At 38.9% G+C, this 25,823-nt stretch overlaps 1 protein-coding gene across 2 annotated transcripts in view; it reads left to right on the forward strand.

The window, feature by feature from the left end:
• Positions 1–1,718: 1,718 nt before the first annotated feature.
• LOC123519101 (DNA-directed RNA polymerases I and III subunit RPAC1-like) overlaps positions 1,719–25,823 on the forward strand; it is a 25,573-nt gene continuing 1,468 nt past the window's right edge. Inside the window, exons 1-6 of one of the 2 annotated variants that reach the window (XM_045280319.1) lie at positions 1,721–1,907; positions 2,966–3,127; positions 4,247–4,379; positions 5,314–5,433; positions 15,899–16,045; positions 20,583–20,738. In XM_045280319.1, the coding sequence (XP_045136254.1) occupies positions 1,863–1,907; positions 2,966–3,127; positions 4,247–4,379; positions 5,314–5,433; positions 15,899–16,045; positions 20,583–20,738 (763 nt within the window). In that variant the 5' untranslated portion in view covers positions 1,721–1,862. Of the gene's footprint in view, positions 1,908–2,965; positions 3,128–4,246; positions 4,380–5,313; positions 5,434–15,898; positions 16,046–20,582; positions 20,739–25,823 lie in introns of both variants that reach the window. The other variant, XM_045280320.1, reaches the window with a different exon arrangement.

Consider the following 25,823-nt stretch of genomic DNA (forward strand, 5'->3'; position numbering starts at 1 on the left):
TAACAAATATCGGCTACAAATTGATGATGTCTGTCTTGAGAGAAAATATTGAAGAACATATAAAGATGAATAATTTAATACAAGAAAATCAGGCTGGCTTTACCACAGGAGGAAGAGTGGAGAATAATGTGTTAATTATGAGGTACTGTGTTGAGAAATCCTATGAAATGAAGAAACCGTTAATTGCAATATCTATCGACTTTGCTAAAGCATTTGATAGCATAAAAAGAAATATAATGGTAAGAGTAATGAAGAAATATAAGATAGATGACAGAACCATAGAAATTATCAGTAAATTGTATGAGGGAGATATAACCAAAATTAAACTAGAAGAAAAAACGGAAATAAAGATACCAGTGACAAGTGGAATCAGACAAGGATGCACTGGCTCTACTGTTTTGTTCAAACTTGTCACTTCAAAATAATACAGAAATTACAAGAACTAGACAAAGGTTTCAAAGATTAAAATTTTAATATTACCTCATTGTTTTATGCCGATGATGGGTTGCTACTGGCAAGCAGTATAGAAGATGCTGCGAGAGTGGTGGAAGAGGTAGTAGCCATAGCAAGAAAATGTGGACTTGAAATTAATAAAGAGAAAAATACGGTTCTATTAATATTTAATATGAAGGATAAGCCACAGGAAATAACAGGAATAAGAACAAGTAACACAGTTAAATATCTGGGAATAACTATAAATGACACTAAGAATCTATTTAAAGAACATAAAAGGCTTATAATAGAGAAAGCACTAAGGATGGCCAACATCACCTACTCAGTGGTAGCAAGGAGCTGTGCCAGGATGATGATAGGGAAAACATACTGGAAAAGTATTGTCCTCCCAGCAGTCCTGTATGGAGCCAACGTAATGGATTTTAAGAAGCAGGAAGTGGAAAAGCTCCAAAGAATAGAGAACAGCGTGGCAAGGAAAATACTGGGAGCACCAAGTTATGCACAACAGGCAGCATTGAGAGGAGAATTACGAATATCAAGTATAAAGGCACGGTTAATGGAAGGACAGTTACAATACCTGCAATATGTATTGAAAGATCAAGGAAATGAATTACTGAGCAGAGTGGTGGAGGAAATGAGAAACTCAAACAAGAAAAATAAATGGATATCAGGACTCCTAGAATACAGACAGCTAATCGGATTAAGAGGGGAGGCTGAGAATTACTTGGATATCAGTAGGAAGGTGAAGGAATGGAACACAAAGATATGGAAACAGGAGATGGAAGGGAAAATAAGCCTGAAGATGTACAGGGAGATGAGGCAAAGTATAGGAGGGCAGGATAAGATCTATGACAACAGGGAGGCTACCATCATACTCATACAAACAATATGGATCTTGGAGATAGGCAAAGGTTTATAAATGCGGCAACAGAATGTATTATGTGTGGTGACCCAGTGGAAGACATAAAACATTTTATTCTGTACTGTCCAGCCTACAACTTAGAAAGACAGAGACACCCAATCCTACAACGACCATACCAAGAAGACACAGATGCCTACTAGGAGAGTTGCTATATGAAAACAGTGAAAATGAAAATACCAAAGACATATTGTTAGAATTTTGGACAAAAAGACAAAAACAGAAAAGAAATATGCAAAACTAAAAAGCAGACAGTGAATATAACAACAGTAAATAAACAGCAATATCAAAAACCCGGACCGACAGGAAAACACATCAGGAAGTGCCGTTCCAAAAGGCAATACTTCCGACACCAACCAGAACCAGAACCAGGGTCTGCGTTTGACAACAACACGTGTGGCGGTGTGGGGCCACAGTGAGGGTAGATTGGTGTGAAGTTGGGCATTAAAGGAGCCTATTATCTATTATAAGACACTCGCAAACACCCAACATGGAAGTGAGAAGATTGAAGGTAGAGGAGTTTCAGCTGGTGCATGTAAGTGTGAGGATCCTGACTAGTGAAGTGTGAAATCTTGTTGCAAATCCAGAACGTCATATTCAACCAGTCATTATTATTTTTTTTTCTCATCTTGTCATTGATTCAGGGGCTGTCACCACGGACACCTCTGCTCCATCTTCCTCTACTGGAGCTGGTGAATGACCTAGAAAGAAGAAATAGGAGATACACCAATTCCCAATTAATGTAGTAGCATATAGGACGGCCATAAAACTTATATAATTAAATTATGTGCATGTGTGGAATTTAAAAAAAATGCATTATTCAATCAATATTCTCATAGAATTGGCTCTATTACTGGATAAATCTGTCAGTCTCACAGATAAAAAAGAGTGCACCATTGATAAGTAAACATTTTTATAAGGCCATTTGCTTTCATACATTTACTCTCTCAGATTATTCATTTAGTGTCAATACTAATAAATAAGTTTTAGGTAGAACACAAAAATCCCTACACAAAGTTAAGCTAGGTTATAGACATCAGTAAGGTTCCTTATTATGTCTATGGTTAGGTGTTAGCTTTGATTGGGTTTAGTTGGTTAGGTTTAGTTAGAATGCATCAATGGTTTTTATGTGTGTGGAACACAAAAATCCCTGCATTTACAAAAAATTACCTAAATCTAAATTTTTTTTTCAAAACCAGATTTTTTTTTAAATAGAGGGAATTTTTCTCTGACTATCAAGAATGCTCATTTTGTGTTCTAGGCATCAAAATATAACTATTGATGGATTTCTTATTATCTAATGTCAGACTGACACTTTTCTCCATATTTACTAAAGTGTTGACAAGTTTCTGAGCAAGACTCAGCTGACTCAGGACCAGCTACTTTGCTAGGGAAGGAATTTCAGACACTGACACACCAAAGGAAGAAAAAATATCTTTTGCTTTCTGTTGAGTTAAAAGAATAAATAATTTTAAATCTATGTTCATAGATTCCATTTGACTGAGGTAAATTATTAGGTTGTTACATTTCACATTAAAATCTCTCTGCTTAAAGTTTAAAGATCCAAATTAACTACCATGTTATATTTTCTAGGAAATGGATGCCAAAAATGTCAAAGAACCGGAGTCATCAGCGAGTGCCTCACCTAGTGGCAGAATAGAGATCATCAGCATGGATCCTCTGGAGATGGAGCTGGATTTCATTGGTTATGACATTGCCATTATCAATGCATACAGGAGAATAACTCTAGCAGAAGTAAGTATGTATGTGTTAACCCATTCAATACGGTGATGCCTATGTGGGCGTCATGAAGCCCCAGTAGCAAATACGGTGACACCTACGTAGGCGTCATATTTCTTTTCTGAGCTTTCTTCAGTTCAGTTGTCCCGTATAGTGTGTTGGATACCAACTACACATGCCGTATGCTGTCCTTGAAATCCTAGTGCTCCTCCCACCATCCTTGTCTCCACCAATCACTAAAGATAAGCTACATGCGTCCCGCCTTGTGTCTAAAATTACCCAATGGCATAGACTGTTCCCATCTCTCTCTCTCTCTCTCTCTCTCTCTCTCTCTCTCTCTCTCTCTCTCTCTCTCTCTCTCTCTCTCTCTCTCTCTCTCTCTCCTCCTCCCCTCTTCCTCTCGAAGATAAGCTACATGCGTCTCGCTTGTGTCTAAATTATTAGCAAATGTCACTCTCTCTCTCTCTCTCTCTCTCTCTCTCTCTCTCTCTCTCTCTCTCTCTCTCTCTCTCTCTCTCTCTCAAGAGAGAAGCGTCCACTTCCCTCTTCGGAGGCGATATAGTGACTAAAAAAATAGCAGCATAATACACAAAGACGACAAGTATGACAAGCTTGCACGAGTTTCCTGCACTCGGGTGCGCGGCACTACCACCCGTATATCATACAGACGGGCTTTTTTAACATCCGGCGCGAAGGGGTTAATGGGAACATGAACATTCATTACTTAGAAACTCCAGTCAGTGGAACTGTCAAACCTGGGATGAAGTGGGTCGGTGTGAAAATTTGACCCTCTAAGATGGATAACGGACATCCAGCAATCTCTCTCTCTCTCTCTCTCTCTCTCTCTCTCTCTCTCTCTCTCTCTCTCTCTCTCTCTCTCTCTCTCTCTCTCTCTCTCTCTCTCTCTCTCTCTCTCTCTCTCTCTCTCTCTCTCTCTCTCTCTCTCTCGTTATGTTAATTCAAATCTTTGTGAAATCTATATCTATGTTAGTAATATTTGTATTTATCTTCATTATTTAATCTACATAGCAGAAGTATGTAAGTAGTTTGTACTGTACCTTGATGTCATTTGGCTGCTGATTAATTGATTTTATATAGTATTATGAATGATAAATACATTTAATTAATTTGCAGGTAGCAACAATGGCAATAGAGAAGGTATACATGTACAACAATACAAGTATTGTCCAGGATGAAGTTCTAGCACACAGACTTGGCTTGGTTCCCTTGAAGGTTGACCCAAGATTCTTCGAGTTCAGGAATAAAGGTATTGCTCCTTCACTTTGCTTACTCTATCTTCATCCTTTTTTGTTACACCCAAATTCAAGTGTCTATTGTGGAACTTGATACTTTTGGTCATTGGCTGTATGTACCCTGCATTGTTGCCACCTTTATCTTGGAGTGACCTAACTTGACCTGACCTGACCATTGCCAGTGGGGAGTGACCTTGGGGATTCACATACATCCCCAACAGTGAGCATTCCAGTCCAGGGATGATGCGAGATACAGTGCCCACACAAAGTTTATTATTGAGTGATGTGATATGATATTAGATAAGAACAAGGAGGGCAGTTGATACAAGTACTTCAAGGTGGTTTTATTGCTTGCTTTGCTAGGGAGGTGTTTTTTTTTGTGTGAAGTTGTTATTACTGATATTTGATTTTGTTTTCGTTTTGTTTTTACTGAAGTTACAAATCAGAGGGAGTATTTTTAGTTCCACTATCGTGTTCACTAACGGATATCTGGTGCTACATTGTGTGCAGTAGAGGGAAGGAATCTTAAGAGTAATTTTAGTAAACACATGGTTACACTAGGTAATGAAATGTAAATTAAGTGAGGAGTGTGGCAGGCCAACAGGCTGTCTGAGGACACACCCTTACCCATTAAAGTACGTAAACAGTGATGCTAAAAGGATATCTTGATAAAATACTTCCAACTTAGTGATAAGTCTTGCATTTTTGATAATGTGACATTCTTCAAGGAACATCTTGCATACAATAGTAATGTGACATGTGGTAGTTCTTTATTATGACACACTTGCTTTGCTGTCATGAGGCACTGTGTTAAAAATTGTACTGTATTATTGTGTATAAGGAGAATGATAGTCATAGATGTGCTCATTTGAATTTTTAAAATATTGTTTTTATTCTTCATGTATGATGAGTGAACATTGTTTATTACATGCTAGTCTTTGTTCACAGATGAGACTGAGTGGGGGGCACAGGATTCTGTCAAATATGAACTGAATGTTCGCTGCACGAAAAACCAAGAAGCATCAACCAATGAGACAAACCCAGATGTTTTATATGTCCACAGGAAAGGTAAAGTTTGTATCAGCTTCCTTTTATAAGAATAGAATCAAACAAATAGAAATGCATAGTACAATAGTACTGTAGTTAAATAGTACAATAAAAAAGAACAAATGGATTAGATAAGATGGCCTAATGACAAACAAATGGCAAATGCTGTTTATTATTAATAAAGGCAAAATACTTAGCATGGGTAGAGGAAATCTACAGAGTAGGTACACAATAAGCATCAAAGCTCTGATAACTTCAGGGTATGAAAAAGATTTAGTAGTTGCAATTAGCTCTGATCTATGCTTAAAAAAACAAAGCATAGAAGCCAAAAATAGGGCAAGTAGGATATTAAGGTTAATTTTTGAGAATGTTAAGAACAAAAGTCTTGAAGTAATATTAAAGTTATATTTGGCACTGGTCAGACTTCATTTAAATTATACTATGTAGATCTGGTCTCCATATTACAGGAAGGATACAAGTCTACATATAATCAGTACAATGGAGAATGATTAAAAGAATACAGATGACTTAACCTGCAAAACTCGGGATATATCAATAGGTGTTCATCATGCAAGACTCGGGGCATGTCGATAGACATTCAGGCATTTTATGGCCATATTTTGGCCATTTTTTTCCCGTTTTCTTTGCTTGTGAGCTGGCAACACTCATCAAGAGTAAACATATGCTCTATGTCACTGTCACCAATGATGGATGGTAGGAGCGACAGTGATTTCACTGTGTCTGATTCCACCACTTCTCCCGTGCACCTTACTTCTATACCTCGGGTCTCTCGCCATGTTATGGGAAGACAACTTTTGAGAGAGTGGTATCAGAACAAGCGACAGGAGAGAGAGAGAGAGAGAGAGAGAGAGAGAGAGAGAGAGAGAGAGAGAGAGAGAGAGAGAGAGAGAGAGAGAGAGAGAGAGAGAGAGAGAGGGAGGGAGGGAGGGAGGGAGGATACAAGGGGCCTGTTTTCTATTCTATCGCTCTAGCCAAGGCCGCTGAACCTGATCGGACGCAAGGCCACATAAACCTCATTCAACCTGCGATATTTTGGTAACCATGACATCTAGAGACTTGTTTTTTTTGCATTGCAAAGAGGAAGAGTTGCTTGTGAGCAGAAAACCATTTGTACTCACTCGTTTATTGAATTTCTAAGTGTAATCACTATGTGAATACAGGCTATTTTGTGTGTTTCTTGCCAAACTTTTACTTTTGGGACTTATGATGTCTTGAGTTCACAAAACTTAAGAAAAAATATACGCTGCTGAGGAGCACAGACCCGAATGTTCGGGTGAACGCAGGTAGCTGAGCGATTGCTGCGCCACCTACTGATGGCTATTCGTATCTTAAAAATATCTTCGTATTTCAAGGCGTAAATTATATGAAATTTATCGTCGTATATAAAAAAAAATTGTATGTTGGGGTGATCATATCGAGGTATTACTTTACTTCTGGTCTGGATCAGTTCACGGGTGCTGTGAACCTTCCATTGAAGCTGGTTGTGATCTAGCTAAACTTTTCTATTTGTGTCTCACAAGTCAAGGGGGCAGTCATAGGCTGCCCTCTGATGACAACACTTCCTTCACTCAAAATAAAAAAAAATGTTGACTCCTAATCCAGCCTTGGAGTCCCCTTCTAGGGAGGGGACCAGAAATGTCCCCAGGTCGGACTGCTCTTCAGGTAGCAACACTAAATGTCTTGACACCTCGGTGAACTTTTTTTAAAATTTATTTCTGCAACATTTGTGGTCTTAGATCTGATTTTCAATCTGCAAAACACTACCTCTCCTCTACTAAACCTCATCTTTTCTTCACTGAAACACAGCTGTCTGAGGCAACTGATAGCAGTCCCTTTCCTGTTCCCTCCTACTTTTTCTATTCTAATTTTCTTGAAAAAGCTGGATGTTGTGTCTGTGTGCACAACGACTTGACTTGCTCTTGTACACATGCTCTTGAATCATCCGAGTTTTCCACCATCTGGCTTCGACTCAGTAGTCACTCTCTAACTAAATTTATCTGTGCTGTGTATCTCTCCCCTAACTCTTCTGACTGTAGTAAATTCTTTGACTTTTTAATTTTCAAAGTGGAGCATATTCTGTCCCTCTACCCTTTTGTGGAGATCTCTATTCTTGGAGATTTCAATGTTCACCACCAGCTTTGGCTTTCTTCTCCTTTCACTGACCATCTTGGTAAACTAGCTTTCAACTTTGCTATCCTTCATGACCTAGCGCAACTGGTGCAACATCTTACTTGTGTTCCTGACTGTCTTTGAGACACGCCCAACATTCTTGACCTTTTCCCTACCTGTAATCCTTCTGCTTATGCTGTTACCGTATCTTCTCTGTAAGGCTCTTCCAGTCATAACCTCATATCTGTATATTGTCTGATTTCTCCAATCCCTCCACAGGATCCCCCAAAGCGGTGGTGCTTCTGCCATTTTGCCTTTGTTAGTTGGGGGGACCTGAGGAGGTATTATGCTGATTTTTCCCGGGAATGATTATTGTTTCCGTGTCAGAGACCCATCTCTGTGTGCTGAATGCATAATGGAGGTTATAGTGTCTGGCATGGAGGTGTACATTCCTCACTCTTTTTCCCTACCTAAACCTTGTAAGCCTTGGTTTAACACAGCCTGTTCTCGTGCTATACATGATAGAGAGGTTGCCCATAAATGGTAGCCAAGCCATCCATCACCTGAATTTATGCACTTTATATTTCTACCTCAAATCATGCCAAATCAACTTGCCAAACACTCCTTCATAAATAGAAAATGTCAAAATCTCTCAAACTCCAACTCCCCTTGAGATTTCTAGCATCTGCCCAAAAACATCTCCAATAACTTTACTTCTTCATATTTCCCTCCTTTATTTCATCCTGATGGCACCACTGCCATCTCTTCTGTCTTTAAAGCTGAACTCTTCTCTCAAATCTTGCTAACAACTCCACCTTGGATGATTCTGGGCTTGTCCCTCCTCCTCCCTTTGACTGTTTCATGCCTACAATTAAAGTTCTTCATAATGATGTTCTCCATGCCCTTGTTGGCCCAAATCCTCAGAAAGCTGATGGACTTTTCTCAATAACTGTGCTTCCGTGCTTGCACCTTTTGCGTGGCCAAACTCTTTCAACTACGTGTATCGACTTCTACCTCTCCTTCATGCTGTAAGTTTTCCTACATTCAGCCTGTTCCTAAAAAAAAGGTGACCGTTCTAATCTCTGAAACTACCACCTTATAGCTTTAATTCCCGACATCGGAAAGTGCTGAAAAGCTGCCAGATTCGCCAGATAACTTAATTTAGCACATTCAACTCGGTATGCTGGAAAATTTTTTACGTCATATATGTGCTATCAAACTAAGTAATAAATTATTAGGAACATCTCTAATCAGCTTCACCAAGCACAGAGAACATAATATGGCAAAACGAGCCAAAAATGCTTGGTTCATGGTCTCAGTTTTGGGACACTTCATCACCTTGAGTGAATTACATTATTTTCAGTAAGCAAGCATTGGTTCAAGTTTCATTAGCAATCAAATCCAGAAAATGTGACGAATATCAAATAAACACGATGTTTTGATGCAAAATCCTTGTATGACTTCAGTGAAAGATTGTCCGTTTCGTATGTAAACAACATCAAGCAGGTTTCTACCTGCTCCCCACCGGTTATAGGCAAACAGTTCAGGGTCTGGATGCGATGCTGACGGTCCTTTGCACCAATCTATGAAGTGCTTTGAGCAGATAGCATGGTCCTTGGTAGCTCTCCACGTCGGGCCTCGTTTACATCGTGTCTCCCATAATCTTCTTCGAGCCGCGTCTTTCTTCCTGGGAAACACAGTCCATCCTTTCACGCCTTGGTTTTCTTTTTGATATAGAATTGCAGTCAGCTACAGCACATGTATAAACCGGCATTCTGTTCCAGCTCTAAGAACACTCCACACTAGGGTGACCAGATTTCTGAGACAAATTCGGGGACATTTTCAGTTCAGGAGGTAAAACATGTAGTGTTTTGCACTGGAAAAACTAAAACGGGACACTATCCGTACCATTTCTAAACCAGCAATCAAAAGTTTCTCTCGCCTTATTTACCCAAGTTGCAAAGAAAAAAAAGTCCATCCTTTCACGCCTTGGATTTTCTTTTTTGATATAGAATTGCAGTCAGCTACAGCACATGTATAAACCGGCATTCTGTTCCAGCTCTAAGAACACCACACTAGGGTGACCAGATTTCTGAGACAAATTCCGGGGACATTTCAGTTCAGGGAGGTAAAAACATGTAGTGTTTTTGCACTGGAAAAACTAAAACGGGGACACTATCTGTACCATTTCTAAACCAGCAATCAAAAGTTTCTCTCGCCTTATTTACCCAAGTTGCAAAGAAAAAAAAAAATCTCTACCTGATGAAATACAGGCAACCCCCTTTAACGAAGGTTCACACAACGAAATTTCGCTACAACAAAGGTTTCATTTTACTACCATCTGCTCGTTTAACGAACACCAAACTCGCTTTAACGAAGTTTTATCCAGGTAATTTTTTTCCAAATTTGAAAGCCCACCGTGTCACGCAAGCTGACAGGCTTTTGAATACACCAGGAGCTGCTGGTACTAAGGCCTGCCTCAGGAAAAATCGTGGGACACCTGTAGAATAAAGATCAAGATCAAGATCAAGCCTCTCATGGACAACACGCGCAACACTCACTCCCCAGTCAAAACATAACAGCGTCAGCAGCAGCTTGTCTTCCCTAGCTCAACTTACCACCAAAACGCCCTGCAATGTGGCCTAGTGTTCGTAAGACGACCAGGAAGTCTCTTACTCTCCAAGTGAAGCTGGATATTATTCACAGACATGAGAGAGGCCAGAAAACTATAGCAGTGCTGGCCACCATCTTGACTCCATATTATACTGTCTCTATTTTCAAGTCAGCAGACTCTATTAAGGAGGCTGGTGAGACCGTATCTTCCTTGCAAGCTAAAAGAACCACCTGAACTCGTGACTCTACAATGGATAAAATGGAAAGCCTTGTGGAAATGTGGTACATAAGTTTTGTATGCAGTACAATGATGTGCACTTTGTTTACATTCCACAGGTTGCCAGTTAGTGTCTTTCCCGTTTCACTTCCTTCCTTCATAAAGTTAAGATCATCAACATTATAAAGTTACGTACATACATACATTAGTGTACATTATAATGACTTAAATTAAACTACCTAAATGTTTAACTTCATAATTTTTACTTTCATTAAACCTTTTACTGTACTATGATGCATTCTTGCTTTGCTTACTCTCAATGGAAGTTCAAATCAGGGGTTAAACTTGTTATAATCGGTTCGCTTAACGAAGTTTCGCTTAACGAAGTGTTTTTTAGGAACATAACCCCTTCGTTAAATGGGGGTTGCCTGTATCTGAGATCATGAACACCCATTAGCTGTTAAAAATGTGTCCGCTATACACTTCACCGTCTTCACGGAAACTAAGGCCTTCTCCTTATTCTTGACATTCTAAAAGAGTAATGATAAAAGGACATAATTATCATAATCAAAAGGAGTAGTTTTTTAACGCATCAAGTGATCTTTCAGTTACAGAAAACCGGGGACAGCAGTAGCCGGGGACAGGTCACTGAAATCGGGGACGTCTGGTCACCCTACTCCACATGAGCTTCCAAACAACCGCGGGCCGCGAGGTTGTTTTGGTGTTTTGAGAGGACTCGGTGTTCCCGAGTTCAGTTAGTGTTTTCGGTTTGATATGCCTTCGGCCGCAAAAATGTTGCTCTACCAAGATTATTACAGAATGTATTCCTTTGTAATATTTAGAGGAGAAACAGTGCTCTCTGTTGAACTATATGAAAATTTTTTTTAAACCAAATATGTAGTTGAGACTAGTAAAAAATGCGAGAGCATTGAAACTGCGACTGTGAGTATTAAGCTTATAATAACAGTTTTGTAGAGTGTGTATTACCAGATCATATGGAATTTTAGAATGTCTCTCTCTTGCGAGCTGGCTGGCTATATACCGAGTCGCGTATTAAAACAGCTAGCGATCAATGGCAACCCAAGAATATCCGACATCGGGAATTTCTTGCTTGTGTAAAGTTTTTTAATCTATCCTCAATAGGAAGATTCTCAAAACATCTGTCACTTCACAATCTTCTCTCTGATCACCAGTATTACTTCCATCAAGGCTGCTCTACTGGTGATCTGGCTTTCCTTACCGAGTCTTGGTCATCCACTTTTAGAGATTTCGGTGAAACTTTCGCTGTTGCATTAGGGATATCAAAAGCTTTTGATAGAGTCTGGCACAAAGCTTTGATATCAAAACTGACCTTCTCTCTGCAACTTTATCTCCAGTTTCCTTTCTGACCATTCTATTGCTGCTGTGGTAAATGGCCACTGTTCTTTTCCTAAATCTGTTAACAGTGGTGTTCCTCAGGGTGCTGTCATGTCACCCACTATCTTTCTGTTATTCATTAACCCGTAAGAGGTCAAGCACGTACTTGTACGTGAAATCCACGGTTACTCTCTGTGGTCAATCACATACAAGTACATTCGTCTCTTTTTTCGCTTCCTATACATTTGAAATTCCCTTTAGTGACACTAATTATGTTTGTTGAGGTGTCTAGCATATATCAGCACATTTTCCCGTTATTTTGGTAACTGGGCAAGTCACCTACTCTCACCCCCTCCCTCCTGATTTACCAGTGTGTCCTGCCACTCGCCTCTCAGGCCCTCACTTGTCTTTGACTGAGTCACGATGGCAGGCAGGCGTCCCTGCTCTCTAACTTCCGCAGAAATTGCTAAACAATTATCTTTTGAGGAAGATATTTTTGATGACAACAGTGACATCAGCACTGATGACAGTTATGCTGATCCTGATTATGTTTTTGATCAGAAAATGGAGGAGGAAGATGAACAGCTTGAGGCACAATACTTTGGCGTGTTTCCGCCACCACACACTCCTTCTCCTCCCACTCCTGGGCCGTCACATACATCTTCCCCTTCTGACACGTCTAACTGGCTTTATGCACCCAACACAAAAAAAAGAGGAAGGAGTCTAGGCCATCTTCAAGTGTAAGGCAACAGTCATCTGCTGTCCCAAGTGAAGATGGTGGTGGTGATAAGTATAATGACCTTGACTCCAGTACAATCACACAGCAGCCAGGCAGTGACAAGACACACGGCACACCTCGTATCTTATTGTTTACCCACCGCAAAACACCACTTTGCCAAGGGAGAGGAAGGGTACCTACTGCACCTGACCTAATTAGACCTGGCAGCTGATGGGACTGGATAGATGGGTCAAATTTTGAGCTGCTAGTTTATAATTTTGATGAGTCAAGCTCAGGAATAAAAGTGCAAACACTCACAGCAGATAGCTGGTAGTGTGAGTTTTTCAATTATTTTTGGGATGAAAACATCTTGGAAACAATTGTAACTGAGTCAAACCACTATGTGTATTTCATGAAGAGGAGGTAAAGTGTTTAGGCCTGAGTCTCGTGAACATCAGTGGTATGATGTTACAGTACCTGAGATGAAGGTTTTTTTGGCCTTGGTGATGCTGATGGGAGTGGTCAAGAAAAATAACTAGAGAGATTATTGGACCACTGACTCTGTAGTCCAGACACCAATTTTCAGGAAGGTCATGCCAGTGAACAGATTTGTCAATATATTGTGAGCGCTTCACTTCACTGATAACTTGCAGGCATATGCAAACAACACAACTGAAAAAATGAACAAGATTCGAACTATCTTTGATCATCTAAGAAGTAAATTCAAGGATGTGTTTTATCCTTATAAAAATGTCAACATTGATGAGAGTTTGATGTTGTGGCGTGGAAATATAAATTTCCGCCAGTATATACCATCAAAACGCCACAGGTTTGGCCTCAAATTATTTTCACTTTGTGACTGTAAAACTGGTTTTGTGCAGGACATTGTGTTGTATACTGGGGATGGGACAGAAGTCACTGATGATAGCAGCCTTGGTCTGTCAGGAGCTGTAGTGATGACACTTATGGAGCCATACTTAGATAAAACTCATGTACTCTATGTAGACAACTGGTACACAAGTCCAGCATTATTTGAATGAATTTCTTTCCTCTAGACAGACAGGTAGGTGTGGAACTGTGATGAAACATAGAAAACACTAGCAAACAAAGGAGACTGCTCCTACAGGAAAGCCAAAAGGCACACTTAGTTATATGGAAAGATAAACGAGACATAACACTTCTCACCACCATTCATTACCCTCAAATAGTTCTCAGCCACAATATTGATCGCTCCTCCAGACAATGTATTATGAAGCCAGAGTGTGTGCTAGACTACATACAATACCAACATGCGTCTAGTAGACAAAGCTGATGCTATGATTTCCTTCATAGAATGTGCCCATAAAACACTCAAGTGATACAAGAAACTATATTTCCACCTAATTGATGTAACGATGCTGAATGCTCACATATTCAAAGAGAAGACATACAAAAATCCAACTCTACAAGATTTTGTCATCAACGTCAGTTGTTGGAAAAGAATGCTGTTGAGCACCCTACCCGAGGACGTCATGTAGTTGACAATCCTGTATGCCTCACGGGACAACACTTTCCATGCACCTTGCAACCAAGACCAGACATGAAAAAGAAAAAAGTTCAGAAAGCCTGCCATGTTTGCAGTCACACAAAAAGACGACCAAGGAAGCGGAGCGACACTCGATATTGCTGTCATGAGTGTGATGTAGCTCAGTGCATTGAGCCCTGCTTTGCAGAATATCATACCCTGCTGCAATATTGAGAAACTTGGATAGTGTAAAAAGAATAAAAAAAAAAAAATACTTCAGATCAAGTGCTCTTATTTTATGGATTTAATATATTTTATACAAAAATATGTGTCTCTTTATCAAGAATTATTCATTTCACACACATTTATCTTGGTGAGAAAAATATCTGTAAAACAATGCAGAAAAAAGGAAATGTTGCCATACACCAAAATCGTACGTCTGGCAGCATCGCTGAATGAGCCAAATTTAAAATCCCAGCAGGACATTTAGAATTGGCAATTTCTAACTTTAACTTTTTTTTTTATACTTTTATAAACATTTTGAGTTATATGGGATCAAAAACGGAAAAAAGATTTTTGGTGACATGGATGAGTAAATGGTATATAAATGAATGCTGACCTCTTACGGGTTAATGATCATCTTAACCAAACTTCTTGCCCTATCCACTCCAACACTCATGATACCACCCTACACTTTCCCACGTCATTTAAGAGACGACCAATCCTTCAGGAAGTCAACAGATTATGCAGGGATACCACAGAATGCCTGACTTCTGATCTTTCTAAGATTTCTGATTGGGACAGAGAAAACTTAGTAGTTTTCAATGCCTCAAAACTCAATTATTCCATCTATCAACTCGACACATTCTTCCAGACAACTGTCATCTCTTCTTCAATGACACTCAGCTGTCTTCATCTTCTACACTGAATATCCTCGCTGCACATAGCTTTCTTCTTCCTCTCACCTCCATTCTGTCCAACTCTCTAATACAATAGTTAACCAGTACTCACAATCATTCTTACCTTCCTCTGGTAAACTCTGGAACTCCCTGCCTGCTTCTGTATTTCCATCTTCCTAGAACTTGACCTCTTGTAAGAGGGAAGTATCAAGACTTTGTCCCTTACTTTTGGATAACTCTTAATAACTTCAAGGGAACTGGCAATCCAGTGGGGCCTTTTTTTATTCATTTTTTGTTGCCCTTGACCAGTCTCTCCTTGTAAAAAAAAAAAAAAAAAAAAAAAAAAGGGGACCTGATATAAGTATTAAAGAAGTGTAGGAATTATAATAAAGAGAATGCTAGCAAAATTATTAGAATCAGTAAGTAGGACTGAAGAAAAAACAGCTTCAAGTTAAGCTTAAGAAAGAGATAGGAAGGAATTGGTTCTCAAATAGGTTTAAGGAAGAGATAGGAATGAATTGGTTTTTAAATAGAGTGGTATATGAATGGAACTGATTCAGTAATTGTTGTTAGTGTTTTGTCATTAAGGAGCTTTAAGAGAAAATTAAACAAATTAATGCATGGGCTCTCAACCTGGGGTTCACAAACCCCCAGAGGTTTTCAAGAAGACTTACAGAGGTACTTAGATGGCTGATTGAATAATATCCTTTGCAGTATACCATTGCATATTGAGTTAGTGTCAGTCACTTATATTAACATTTTGATTGATGTTAGATTACTGGGAGTTCTGGTAAATGGTCTCATAATTTAGGGGGTTCTTAACAAAAAAAATTGTTGAGATTCGCTGCATTAGTGGATAGGATTGATAGTGAAAATAGGAAGGTGTATCTTATACAGGGTCTGCCAAATGTAGACCTGATAGCTTCTTGCCATTTCCCTTATTTTTTTTGTTATTTTGTATGTAGGGGCTGGTTTACTCTCCAGTTTTGTGTGTCTTAATAATTAGACCATTTGTAGTATTCTCTGTAATGAGTGTCTTTGTTTTCCAGTCCTGTCTTCTAGTCTGAAGTGGATCCCACTAGGAAATCAGCCTGACATTTTCCAAGAAGCCAGCATGCAGCCTCTCCATCAGGATGTTCTCTTAGCCAAGATGAATAATGGGCATGAAATAAACTTGGAAGCTTATGCTGTTAAAGGTTTGCTTAGCCAGTAGCATTTACAACAGCCCCATAATTTAGGCAGTTGGACCAACATACAAGAGGCAAATTGCTCTTGACAGTAGCAACAAATTAGCTATTGGTACTAGTGTGAGTGCAGGACCACCACCCTATCAGCAGCACAGTGGTAGCAGTGACATAACACAACAGTAGCAGCAATAACAAGGACAGTTTAGGATTATTCACTTATTTGTTTATTTATTTTTATGTAAGAGAATAACTGGCCAAGGGCAACATAGAACGAACAAAAAAAAAAAAAAAAAAAAAAAAAAAGCCCACTTTGTTGCCAGTCCCCTTGCAGGTCAGAGAGATAGCCAAAAGGAAAGGATAAATGTCTTGAAACCTCCCGTTTAAATGAAGTGAGTCATAGAAAGTTAGAAATATAGAAACAGGTAGGGAGTTCTAGAGTTTACTAGAGAAAGGTGTGAATAATTGAGTATACAGGATGGGGGGTGTTCGTAGAGCGGAAATTCGTTAAGCGGACCTAATTTTCTCATAGGAAATAATGAAAATAGGGGGGATGTCTTCTGGGCTGGTCCCCAACATACCACATGGGTTTAAAAAAAAAAAAAAAAAAAAAAATATATATATATATATATATATATATATATATATATATATATATATATATATATATATATATACAGGCAACCCCGCTTAACGAAGGGTTATGTTCCTAAAAACACTTAGTTAAGCGAAACTTCGTAAGCGAATCGATTATAACAAGTTTAACCCCTGATTTGAACTTCCATTGAGAGTAAGCAAAGCGAGAGTGCATCATAGTACAGTAAAAGGTTTAATGAAAGTAAAAATTATGAAGTTAAACATTTAGGTAGTTTAATTTAAGTCATTATAATGTACACTAATGTATGTATGTACGTAACTTTATAATGTTGATGATCTTAACTTTATGAAGGGAGGGAGAGTGAAACGGAAATACACTAACCGGCAACCTGTGGAATGTAAACAAAGTGCGCATCATGGTACCGCATACAAAACTTATGTACCACATTTCCACAAGGCTTTCCATTTTATCCATTGTAGAGTCACGAGTTCAGGTGGTTCTTTTAGCTTTCAAGGAAGATGTGGTCTCACCAGCCTTCTTAATAGAGTCTGCTGACTTGAAAATAGTAGACAGTAGATGGAGTCAAGATGGTGGCAAGCAATGTTATTAGTTTTCTGGCCTCTCTCTTGTCTGTGAATAATACTCAGCTTCACTTCGAGAGTAAGACACTTCCTGGTTGTCTTAGGAGTGTTAGGCCACATTGCAGGGCGTTTTGGTGGTAAGTTGAACTAGGGAAGATGAGCTGCTGGTGATGCTGTTATGTTTTGACTGGGGAGTGAGTGGTGTGTGTGATCTTTATCTTGATCTTGATGCTACAGGTGGTGCAGAATTTCTTCTGAGTCAGGCCTTTGTATCAACAGCGCCTGTGTTGTCCATGAGAGGCTTGATCTTGATCTTTATTCTACAGGTGTCTCAGGATTTCTCCTGAGGCAGGCCTTAGTACCAGCAGCTCCTGGTGTATTCAAAAGCCTGTCAGCTTGCATGATACGGTGGGGCTTTCAAATTTGGAAAAAAATTACCTGGATAAAACTTCGTTAAAGTGAGTTTGGTGTTCGTTAAACGAGCAGATGGTAGTAAAACGAAACCTTCGTTGTAGCGAAATTTCGTTGTGTTAACGTTCGTTAAACCGGGGTTGCCTATATATATATATATATATATATATATATATATATATATATATATATATATATATATATATATATATATATATATATATTTCTATTAGTTTTTTTACAAACCTTGCCCCCAAGAAAGGGTGGTTTGTATTGCATAAAGTGAAATCTTACATGAAATACCTAAGAATAAAGCAGAGATGATAAGATCGGCCACAGACGGCGGAGACTCTGGCTACTTGGCCTCTTCTTCTTCTACTTGTGACCTTTTTAGATTGACGTGATGTCTTTCACCACAATATTAAATTTGTTTCCACTCCTTTATTGCCTGCTATAATGCATATCATATGTTAGTATTCATACACGCTCATGCTCATGCCATGAGGATAACCTGGACTCCGTGGCAGTGAGTGATAGTGAATTACTAATGAAATACGGTATTTCATTAGTAATCCGATTGTGATCGGAGGAGCCCAACAGAGAAGATATGGTAACAACATGAACAGGAGGATTAGAGGTAAGGAAAAGGTCAAGAATGTTGGGCATGTCCCCCGAAGACAGTCAGGGATATGAGTAGGGTATTGCACCAGTTGCTCGAAGTCATGAAGGATAGCAAAGTTGAAGGCTAGTTCACCAGGATGGTCAGTATGTTAGTATTCATATACGCTCATGCCATGAGGATAACCTGGACTCCGTGGCAGTGAGTGATATTGAATTACTAATGAAATACGGTATTTCATTAGTAATCCGATTGTGATCGGAGGAGCCCAACAGAGAAGATATGGTAACAGCATGAACAGGAGGATTAGAAGTAAGGAAAAGGTCAAGAATGTTGGGCATGTCCCCCCAAGACAGTCAGGGATATGAGTAGGGTATTGCACCAGTTGCTCGAAGTCATGAAGGATAGCAAAGTTGAAGGCTAGTTCACCAGGATGGTCATGCCATGAGGATAACCTGGACTCCGTGGCAGTGAGTGATAGTGAATTACTAATGAAATACGGTATTTCATTAGTAATCCGATTGTGATCTGAGGAGCCCAACAGAGAAGATATGGTAACAGCATGAACAGGAGGATTAGAGGTAAGGAAAAGGTCAAGAATGTTGGGTATGTCCCCCCCAAGACAGTCAGGGATATGAGTAGGGTATTGCACCAGTTGCTTGAAGTCATGAAGGATAGCAAAGTTGAAAGCTAGTTCACCAGGATGGTCAGTGAAGGGAGAGGAAAGCCAAAGCTGGTGGTGAACATTGGATTCTTCAAGGATGGAGATCTTCATGAAGGGATAGAGAGACTGAATGTGCTCCACTTTGTAAAATTAACCCCTTCGCGCTGGATGTTAAAAAAGCCCGCCTGTATGATATACGGGTGGTAGTGCCGCCCGAGGGAAACTCGTGCAAGCTTGTCATACTTGTCGTCTTTGTGTATTATGCTGCTATTTTTTTAGTCACTATATCGCCTTCGAAGAGGGAAGTGGACGCTTCTCTCTTCAGAGAGAGAGAGAGAGAGAGAGAGAGAGAGAGAGAGAGTGACATTTGCTAATAATTTAGACACAAGCGAGACGCATGTAGCTTATCTTTCGAGAGGAAGAGGGGGAGGGAGGGAAGGGAGAGGGAGGGAAGAGAGAGAGAGAGAGAGAGAGAGAGAGAGAGAGAGAGAGAGAGAGAGAGAGAGAGAGAGATGGGAACAGTCTATGTCATTGGGTAATTTTAGACACAAGGCAGGACGCATGTAGCTTATCTTTAGTGATTGGTGGAGACAAGGATGGTGGGAGGAGCACTAGGATTTCAAAGACAGCATACGGCGTGTGTAGTTGGTATCCAACACACTACACAGGACAACTGAACTGAAGAAAGCTCAGAAAAGAAATATGACGCCTACGTAGGCGTCACCGTATTTGCTACTGGGGCTTCATGACGCCTACATAGGCGTCACCGTATTGAAGGGGTTAAATTGTCAAAGAATTCCTTATAGTCAGAGGAGTTAGGGAGAAGTAGACAGCACAAATAAATTTTGTTAGAGAGTGACTTTTGAGTCAAAGCCAGATAGTGAAAAACTCAGAAGATTCAAGAGTGTGAGCATGAGAGCAAGTCAAGTTGTTGCACACATAAATGCAACACCTAACTTTGAAATGAAAATGAGAATAGATAAAGTACGAGGGAACAACAAAAGGGTAACTGTTAGTTGCCTCACTTGCATTTTGGTGAGGAAAAAAAGAAGAGGTTTGGTAGAAGAGTGGTGGTGTTTGTCAGATCGAAAAATAGATTTAAGACTACAAATGTTGCTGAAGTTAATGAAGAAAAGTTTTCAGGGTGTCAAAACATTTATGGTCAATACCGAGAGAGCAGTCTGACCTGGGGACATTAATGGTTCCCTTTCTAGAAGGGAACTCCAAGGCTAGTTGGAGTTGCCATTTTTTATTTTTAATTGAAGGGTGTGTGTGTGTGTGTGTAATAAGTGCATGTAGTTTTATGTGAAGGAGGAGAGTTGTCTTTAGAGGACAAGCTGTGACTGCCCCTTTGAGTTGTGAGGCCCAAAGGGAGATTTTCAGCAATTTTATAACTAGCTTTGATGGTAAGGACACAGCACCCCATGAACTTATCCAGACCAAATCTGGTCGAGATAAAAAAACTATACTATTAGACTTCATTAGGAATAGTTTAATGTTTCTGAAAAACGAAGAAAGACTAGTGGCCTGAAAGAGTGTTCTCATGTTTAGATTCTTATTTATACTTTTTGGAAAAATGAGATTGTCATGATATTCCTGTAGAGATATATAAACCTTGGATGAATGTTCACTTTGCCATGGTATGGGATGTGTCTCACATATAGATGAACTTTCAGGTATTGGCAGTGACCACGCCAAGTTCCAGCCTGGTATGTGCTGGTACCGCATGTTGCCGGAAATAGAGTTAACACGAGAGGTGGAAGGCAAACAAGCGGATCTCCTTCAGACCTGCTTCTCCCCTGGAGTGATAGATATTGTTACCACAGCTAATGGTAAGTTAAGGAGAGAGAGAGAGAGAGAGAGAGAGAGAGAGAGAGAGAATGTTGTGTATGTAGTACACTATACAATATTGCAATATGTTATAAGCAAATATATATGGGCATAGCAAATACATTTGAGAACATTTTGAGGCATATAATCTTTGATTTGGTGAAGTAAAGCAATGTGTCTGGAAAGTTTAGAGTTACATTATTAGTATGATGCTTGAAAGTCAAGGATTCGTCATAGGTAACCCCTAAAAATTTTACTGTGTTAGTTCTGGAAATAGAATTTCCATTGATTGTACATTGATTGTAAGTTGGGGTAGATTAAGCTGATATTTGCATGTGAAAAGCATGAAATGGATTTTGTCAATGTTGATGGTGAGTGCATTACTTGGACACCACTGATGTAGGTAATTAAGTTCTTGATTATAGTCTTCCAAATCTAAACGCGGCTTTTTGGCGGGTCTCCTTAGGGAATAGCAGGCCTTCCACTGCTGCCACGTTTCACTCAGAATTTGAATGGCCAAGTGTGTGACCTGACCCATCTCCCATCTCTCTCTCTCTCTCTCTCTCTCTCTCTCTCTCTCTCTCTCTCTCTCTCTCTCTCTCTCTCTCTCTCTGTGACAGTTCTTCCTTATGCCTATATTCAATTTCCATCCTATAAATTTCCATCCTTAAATTTGTGTGTGTGTGTGTGTGTGTGTGTGTGTGTGTGTGTGTGTGTGTGTGTGTGTGTGTGTGTGTAATTCACCTCGGTCGCCTGCTGGTCACCCAGCCAGTCTTCCCCATTACAGAGTGAGCTCAGAGCTCATAGACCGATCTTCGGGTAGGACTGAGACCACATCACACGCCGGGAAAGCGAGGCCACAACCCCTCGAGTTACATCCCCTACCTATTTACTGCTAGGTGAACAGGGACCACACATTAAGAGGCTTGCCCATTTGCCTCGCTGCTTTCTGGGACTCGAACCCGGGCCTCTCGATTGTGAGTCGAGCGTGCTAACCACTACGCTACACTACGCTGTGTGTGTGTAATTCACCTCAGTCGCCTGCTGGTCACCCAGCCAGTCTTCCCCATTATGGAGCGAGCTCAGAGCTCATAGACTGATCTTCGGGTAGGACTGAGACCACATCAACACGCAACACACACCGGGAAAGCGAGACCACAACCCCTCGAGTTACATGCAGTACCTATTTACTGCTAGGTGAACAGGGGCCACATATTAAGAGGCTTGCCCATTTGCCTTGCCGCTTACCGGGACTCGAACCCGGCCCTCTCGATTGTGAGTCGAGCGTGCTAACCACTACACTACGGTGTGTGTGTGTGTGTGTGTGTGTGTGTAAATCACTGTTTGATCTGCTGCAGTCTCTGACGAGATAGCCATATGTTACCCTATGGAATGAGCTCAGAGCTCATTATTTCCGATCTTTGGATAGGCCTGAGACCAAGCACACACCACACACCGGGACAACAAGGTCACAACTCCTCGATTTACATCCCGTACCTACTCACTGCTAAGTGAACAGGGGCTACACGTGAAAGGAGACACACCCAAATATCTCCACCCGGACAGGGAATCGAACCCCGGTCCTCTGGCTTGTGAAGCCAGCGCTCTAACTACCGAGCTATATTTTATCTTATACATGAATAACCTAATTTTTTTAGATGTTCACTCGTATTGTATATGGAACACAGTTATTGCACCATTTGTCTTACTAAGGGCTATGGTGAATGTTGAATAAAGATTACAACGTTTTCACAGCAACACTGTCACACAGGGCTGCCAGTATTTGTTATTGTGATATGCTTATCATAAGCATGGAATGTTAATTTTTCTTTTGAATAATTTCTTTTAATATTTGATGATACTTGATTTTCATTAAAGCATTTTATATGCTTCTTACTTATGTATATGGAGCTCTAATTTGCTAGTTCATGTAGATTGGCAGAGCTGGAAGGCCTGCTATTCCCTAAGGAGCCCAGCCAGCAGACATAATGAGTTGTTCTGGAGATGGGTCTATCAGGTAAACTGTCGTATCATCTGCAAATAAAATAGTTTCTGAATTAGTGAAAATATTAGATATGTCATTTATGTAAATTAAGAATAAAATTGGGCCCAAACCCCACCTTGTGGTACTCCAAGAGTAACAGTCTTCAAAGAAGACATTTCCCCCATTAAAGTGAATTTGCTGCTGCCTTTCAGATAAGTAATCTCTGAACCAATAATGAATTGTGCCACATATGCCCTAATGATACACTTTATCAAGAAGGATATTATGCTTCACTGTGTTCACTGTGTCGAATGCTTTAGAGAAGTCGATGAAAATAGATATGACAAAGTTATTTATTTGTTGAAGTTAGGATGTCATTGGAAAAACGTTAAGTGCTTGAAACGTACTACATTTTGGCATAAAACCATATTGTGCATTATTAAATATGTTATTATTTTCCAAATATTGCATAAGGTGAGTCTTCATTGCAGATTCAAATATTTTAGGAAAAACTGTCAATTAATTTTTAAGATCATCATCAGGACCAACCTTGTGAATGGGAGTAATTATTGCTTAGCTGGAAAAGTTCCACTTGCAATTGAAAGATTGAAAAGAAATTTTAATGGTATAGAGAATAATTCAGTATTTCCTTTAATAACAGATTACAATGTCATTAATAACTGTTTTTATTATTAAGTTTTTAATTACATTACTTAAGTCTTGAGTAGTTAGGATGGGAACAACCATGGACTGTGGGAAATCATCTTCAAGATAATTATTTGGATTTGTATTAGAATTAGATAATTGATTATTAAGGTGGGGTGCAATATTCGAAAAATAGTTATATACTAAATGCTTCAGCTATGTCAATTGGCTTATTTAGTGTAGTAGTCCCTACTTTCAATGTTTTAATACTGGTGCTTTTATGGAAATTCCCTTTTAAAGTATTCATAGTTTGCCATTATTGTCTTGGTGTTATTTTTAAAATTAAAAAAAAATTAGAGTAATAATTACATTTAGCTATACTTAAAGCTTGTGTGAGTGTGTTCCTGTATATTTTGAAAGTGTCATGAGATGTAATTCCAAGTTTAGATTGCTTAAAAGAACAAATTTATGCTTAATTGAGTTCATTAATCTCCTGGTAAGCCAAGTGTTTTGCAGTCATTTATAAGTAACAAATTTAGTCTTTATAGGGTAGCATCTGTCGTATAGCGTGACAATAGCATCAATAAAGTAATTAAAACTTTCATTAGTGCTTGTCATGTGGTAAAGATCTTCCCAGTTAATTTGGTGTGTAAATTTGTCTTGGTTATATTTGCTAAGATCCTAAAAGTAATCTTATGCTTACTATTAAGGAACAAATTGGTTAGTAACATTAATGAAAACAGGTAGATGATCAGAAATATTGTGATATAAAATGCCAGATAAAGAAGGTGGTAAGAAATTCATCCAAACATGGTCTAAAAAGGAGGGTTTGCCTAGTTGTGGATAATCTGGGAACCTGGTGGGATGTGATATATGAGGAAAGTAATTCATTGCTTGCATTGCATTAATTAAGATATTAGTAGGAAGGTGAAGTAACTGTTCTAGTAAATTAATGTTAACCCCTCAGTACTGGGACGCATCTTTACCTTTAGTTTTGTGTACGATTAGACAATTTTATAGACATTAGGAAGGGTCTATAGAGGTCAGAAGATTAATGACCACAGTTTTCACTATTCTAATATCCCACATAAGTTTTTGAAGCTGTATAGAATCACCAAATAGTAACCAGAATGAATATGAAAACACATCCTCATATCGAAGGGGTTAAAATCACCAAGAGTAATATTTTTGTTACACCGGGAAACATCCGTGGATAATATGTTAATAAAGGTGTCAGTAAAGGCATTTTGTATGTGTTTACTATGAGGTCTATAAACTCTGGCTATTATGTATTCAACAGTATCTAATTAAATTTTAGTGTAGTATATATATATATATATATATATATATATATATATATATATATATATATATATATATATATATATATATATATATATATATATATTCTATATCATCATTGACCAAGCAGTATTCATGTAACACATCTGTGTGAATATCATTCCTTACAAAAATACTGATACCTCCATGTTCCCTGTTAGTTCTGACCAGGGGGAATGCAGAGTATCCTTCCATAAAGTAAAGTAGTTTGGTGGTGTCAGTTAACCATGTTTCTGTTAGTGCAATTACATCTGGATGTTTAGGGAGACAATCTAACATTAATTTTAACAAATCAACATTCTTAGGAAGTTATCTAATATTTAAATGAATTATTTAGTATAATTATTAGAATAAGGATTAGTAGCTAATGTATATTCTTCAATTTTGAAATACCTAGATTGAGTATTAATGTTATGATTTCCAGAAATTTTTTCAATAATATTAATATGATCTGAATTATCATTACCATCATCACCAAGTGAGTCAAAGTGAGTTATATAAGTTTTCCATAAATAATTACAAACAAATATTATAAATTAACAATGGATAAAGTCTCATAGGTATGCAAAACATAATATTAATTTCACAGTAATCCCTTTACATTTGGCATAATATATAAAATATATATAACAATGCATAAATGGTAGTTATCATAGAGGAAACAAGAAAGTGTTACACGTAATACACATGTAATATGGAAAGAAAATAAAATAGAAATAATAACATATAAACAACAGTAATAGTAATAATATTAGTAGCTGTAGTAGTAGTAATAATAATAGTAGTAGTAGTAGTAATATAGGGTGGCGGTGGCATAGTGGATAAGGTGGTGAGCGTGGGATCGGGCAGATGTTCACACGTAGGTTTGAATCCCATCACGTACAGTCTTAAAGACTGCCATTTGTCAAATGGTTTAAAGTTACCTACATGTCATCATGATACCCAGGTTCCAGGTGGTTACACCCAAGATGAGGTTGTGTGGTGATATGGGCCACCACTGTAAATAAAATTGCCTGTGCCACTAATGGGCAGAAGCTGAACAGCACTTCCTACATACTCTTCATGTGTGCCTACAGGCGCTATAGGCCTTAACGTAAAAAAAAAAGTATTATTATTA

The sequence above is a fragment of the Portunus trituberculatus genome, chromosome 44 (genome assembly GCF_017591435.1).
Source record: "Portunus trituberculatus isolate SZX2019 chromosome 44, ASM1759143v1, whole genome shotgun sequence".
NCBI classification, from domain to species: domain Eukaryota; kingdom Metazoa; phylum Arthropoda; class Malacostraca; order Decapoda; family Portunidae; genus Portunus; species Portunus trituberculatus.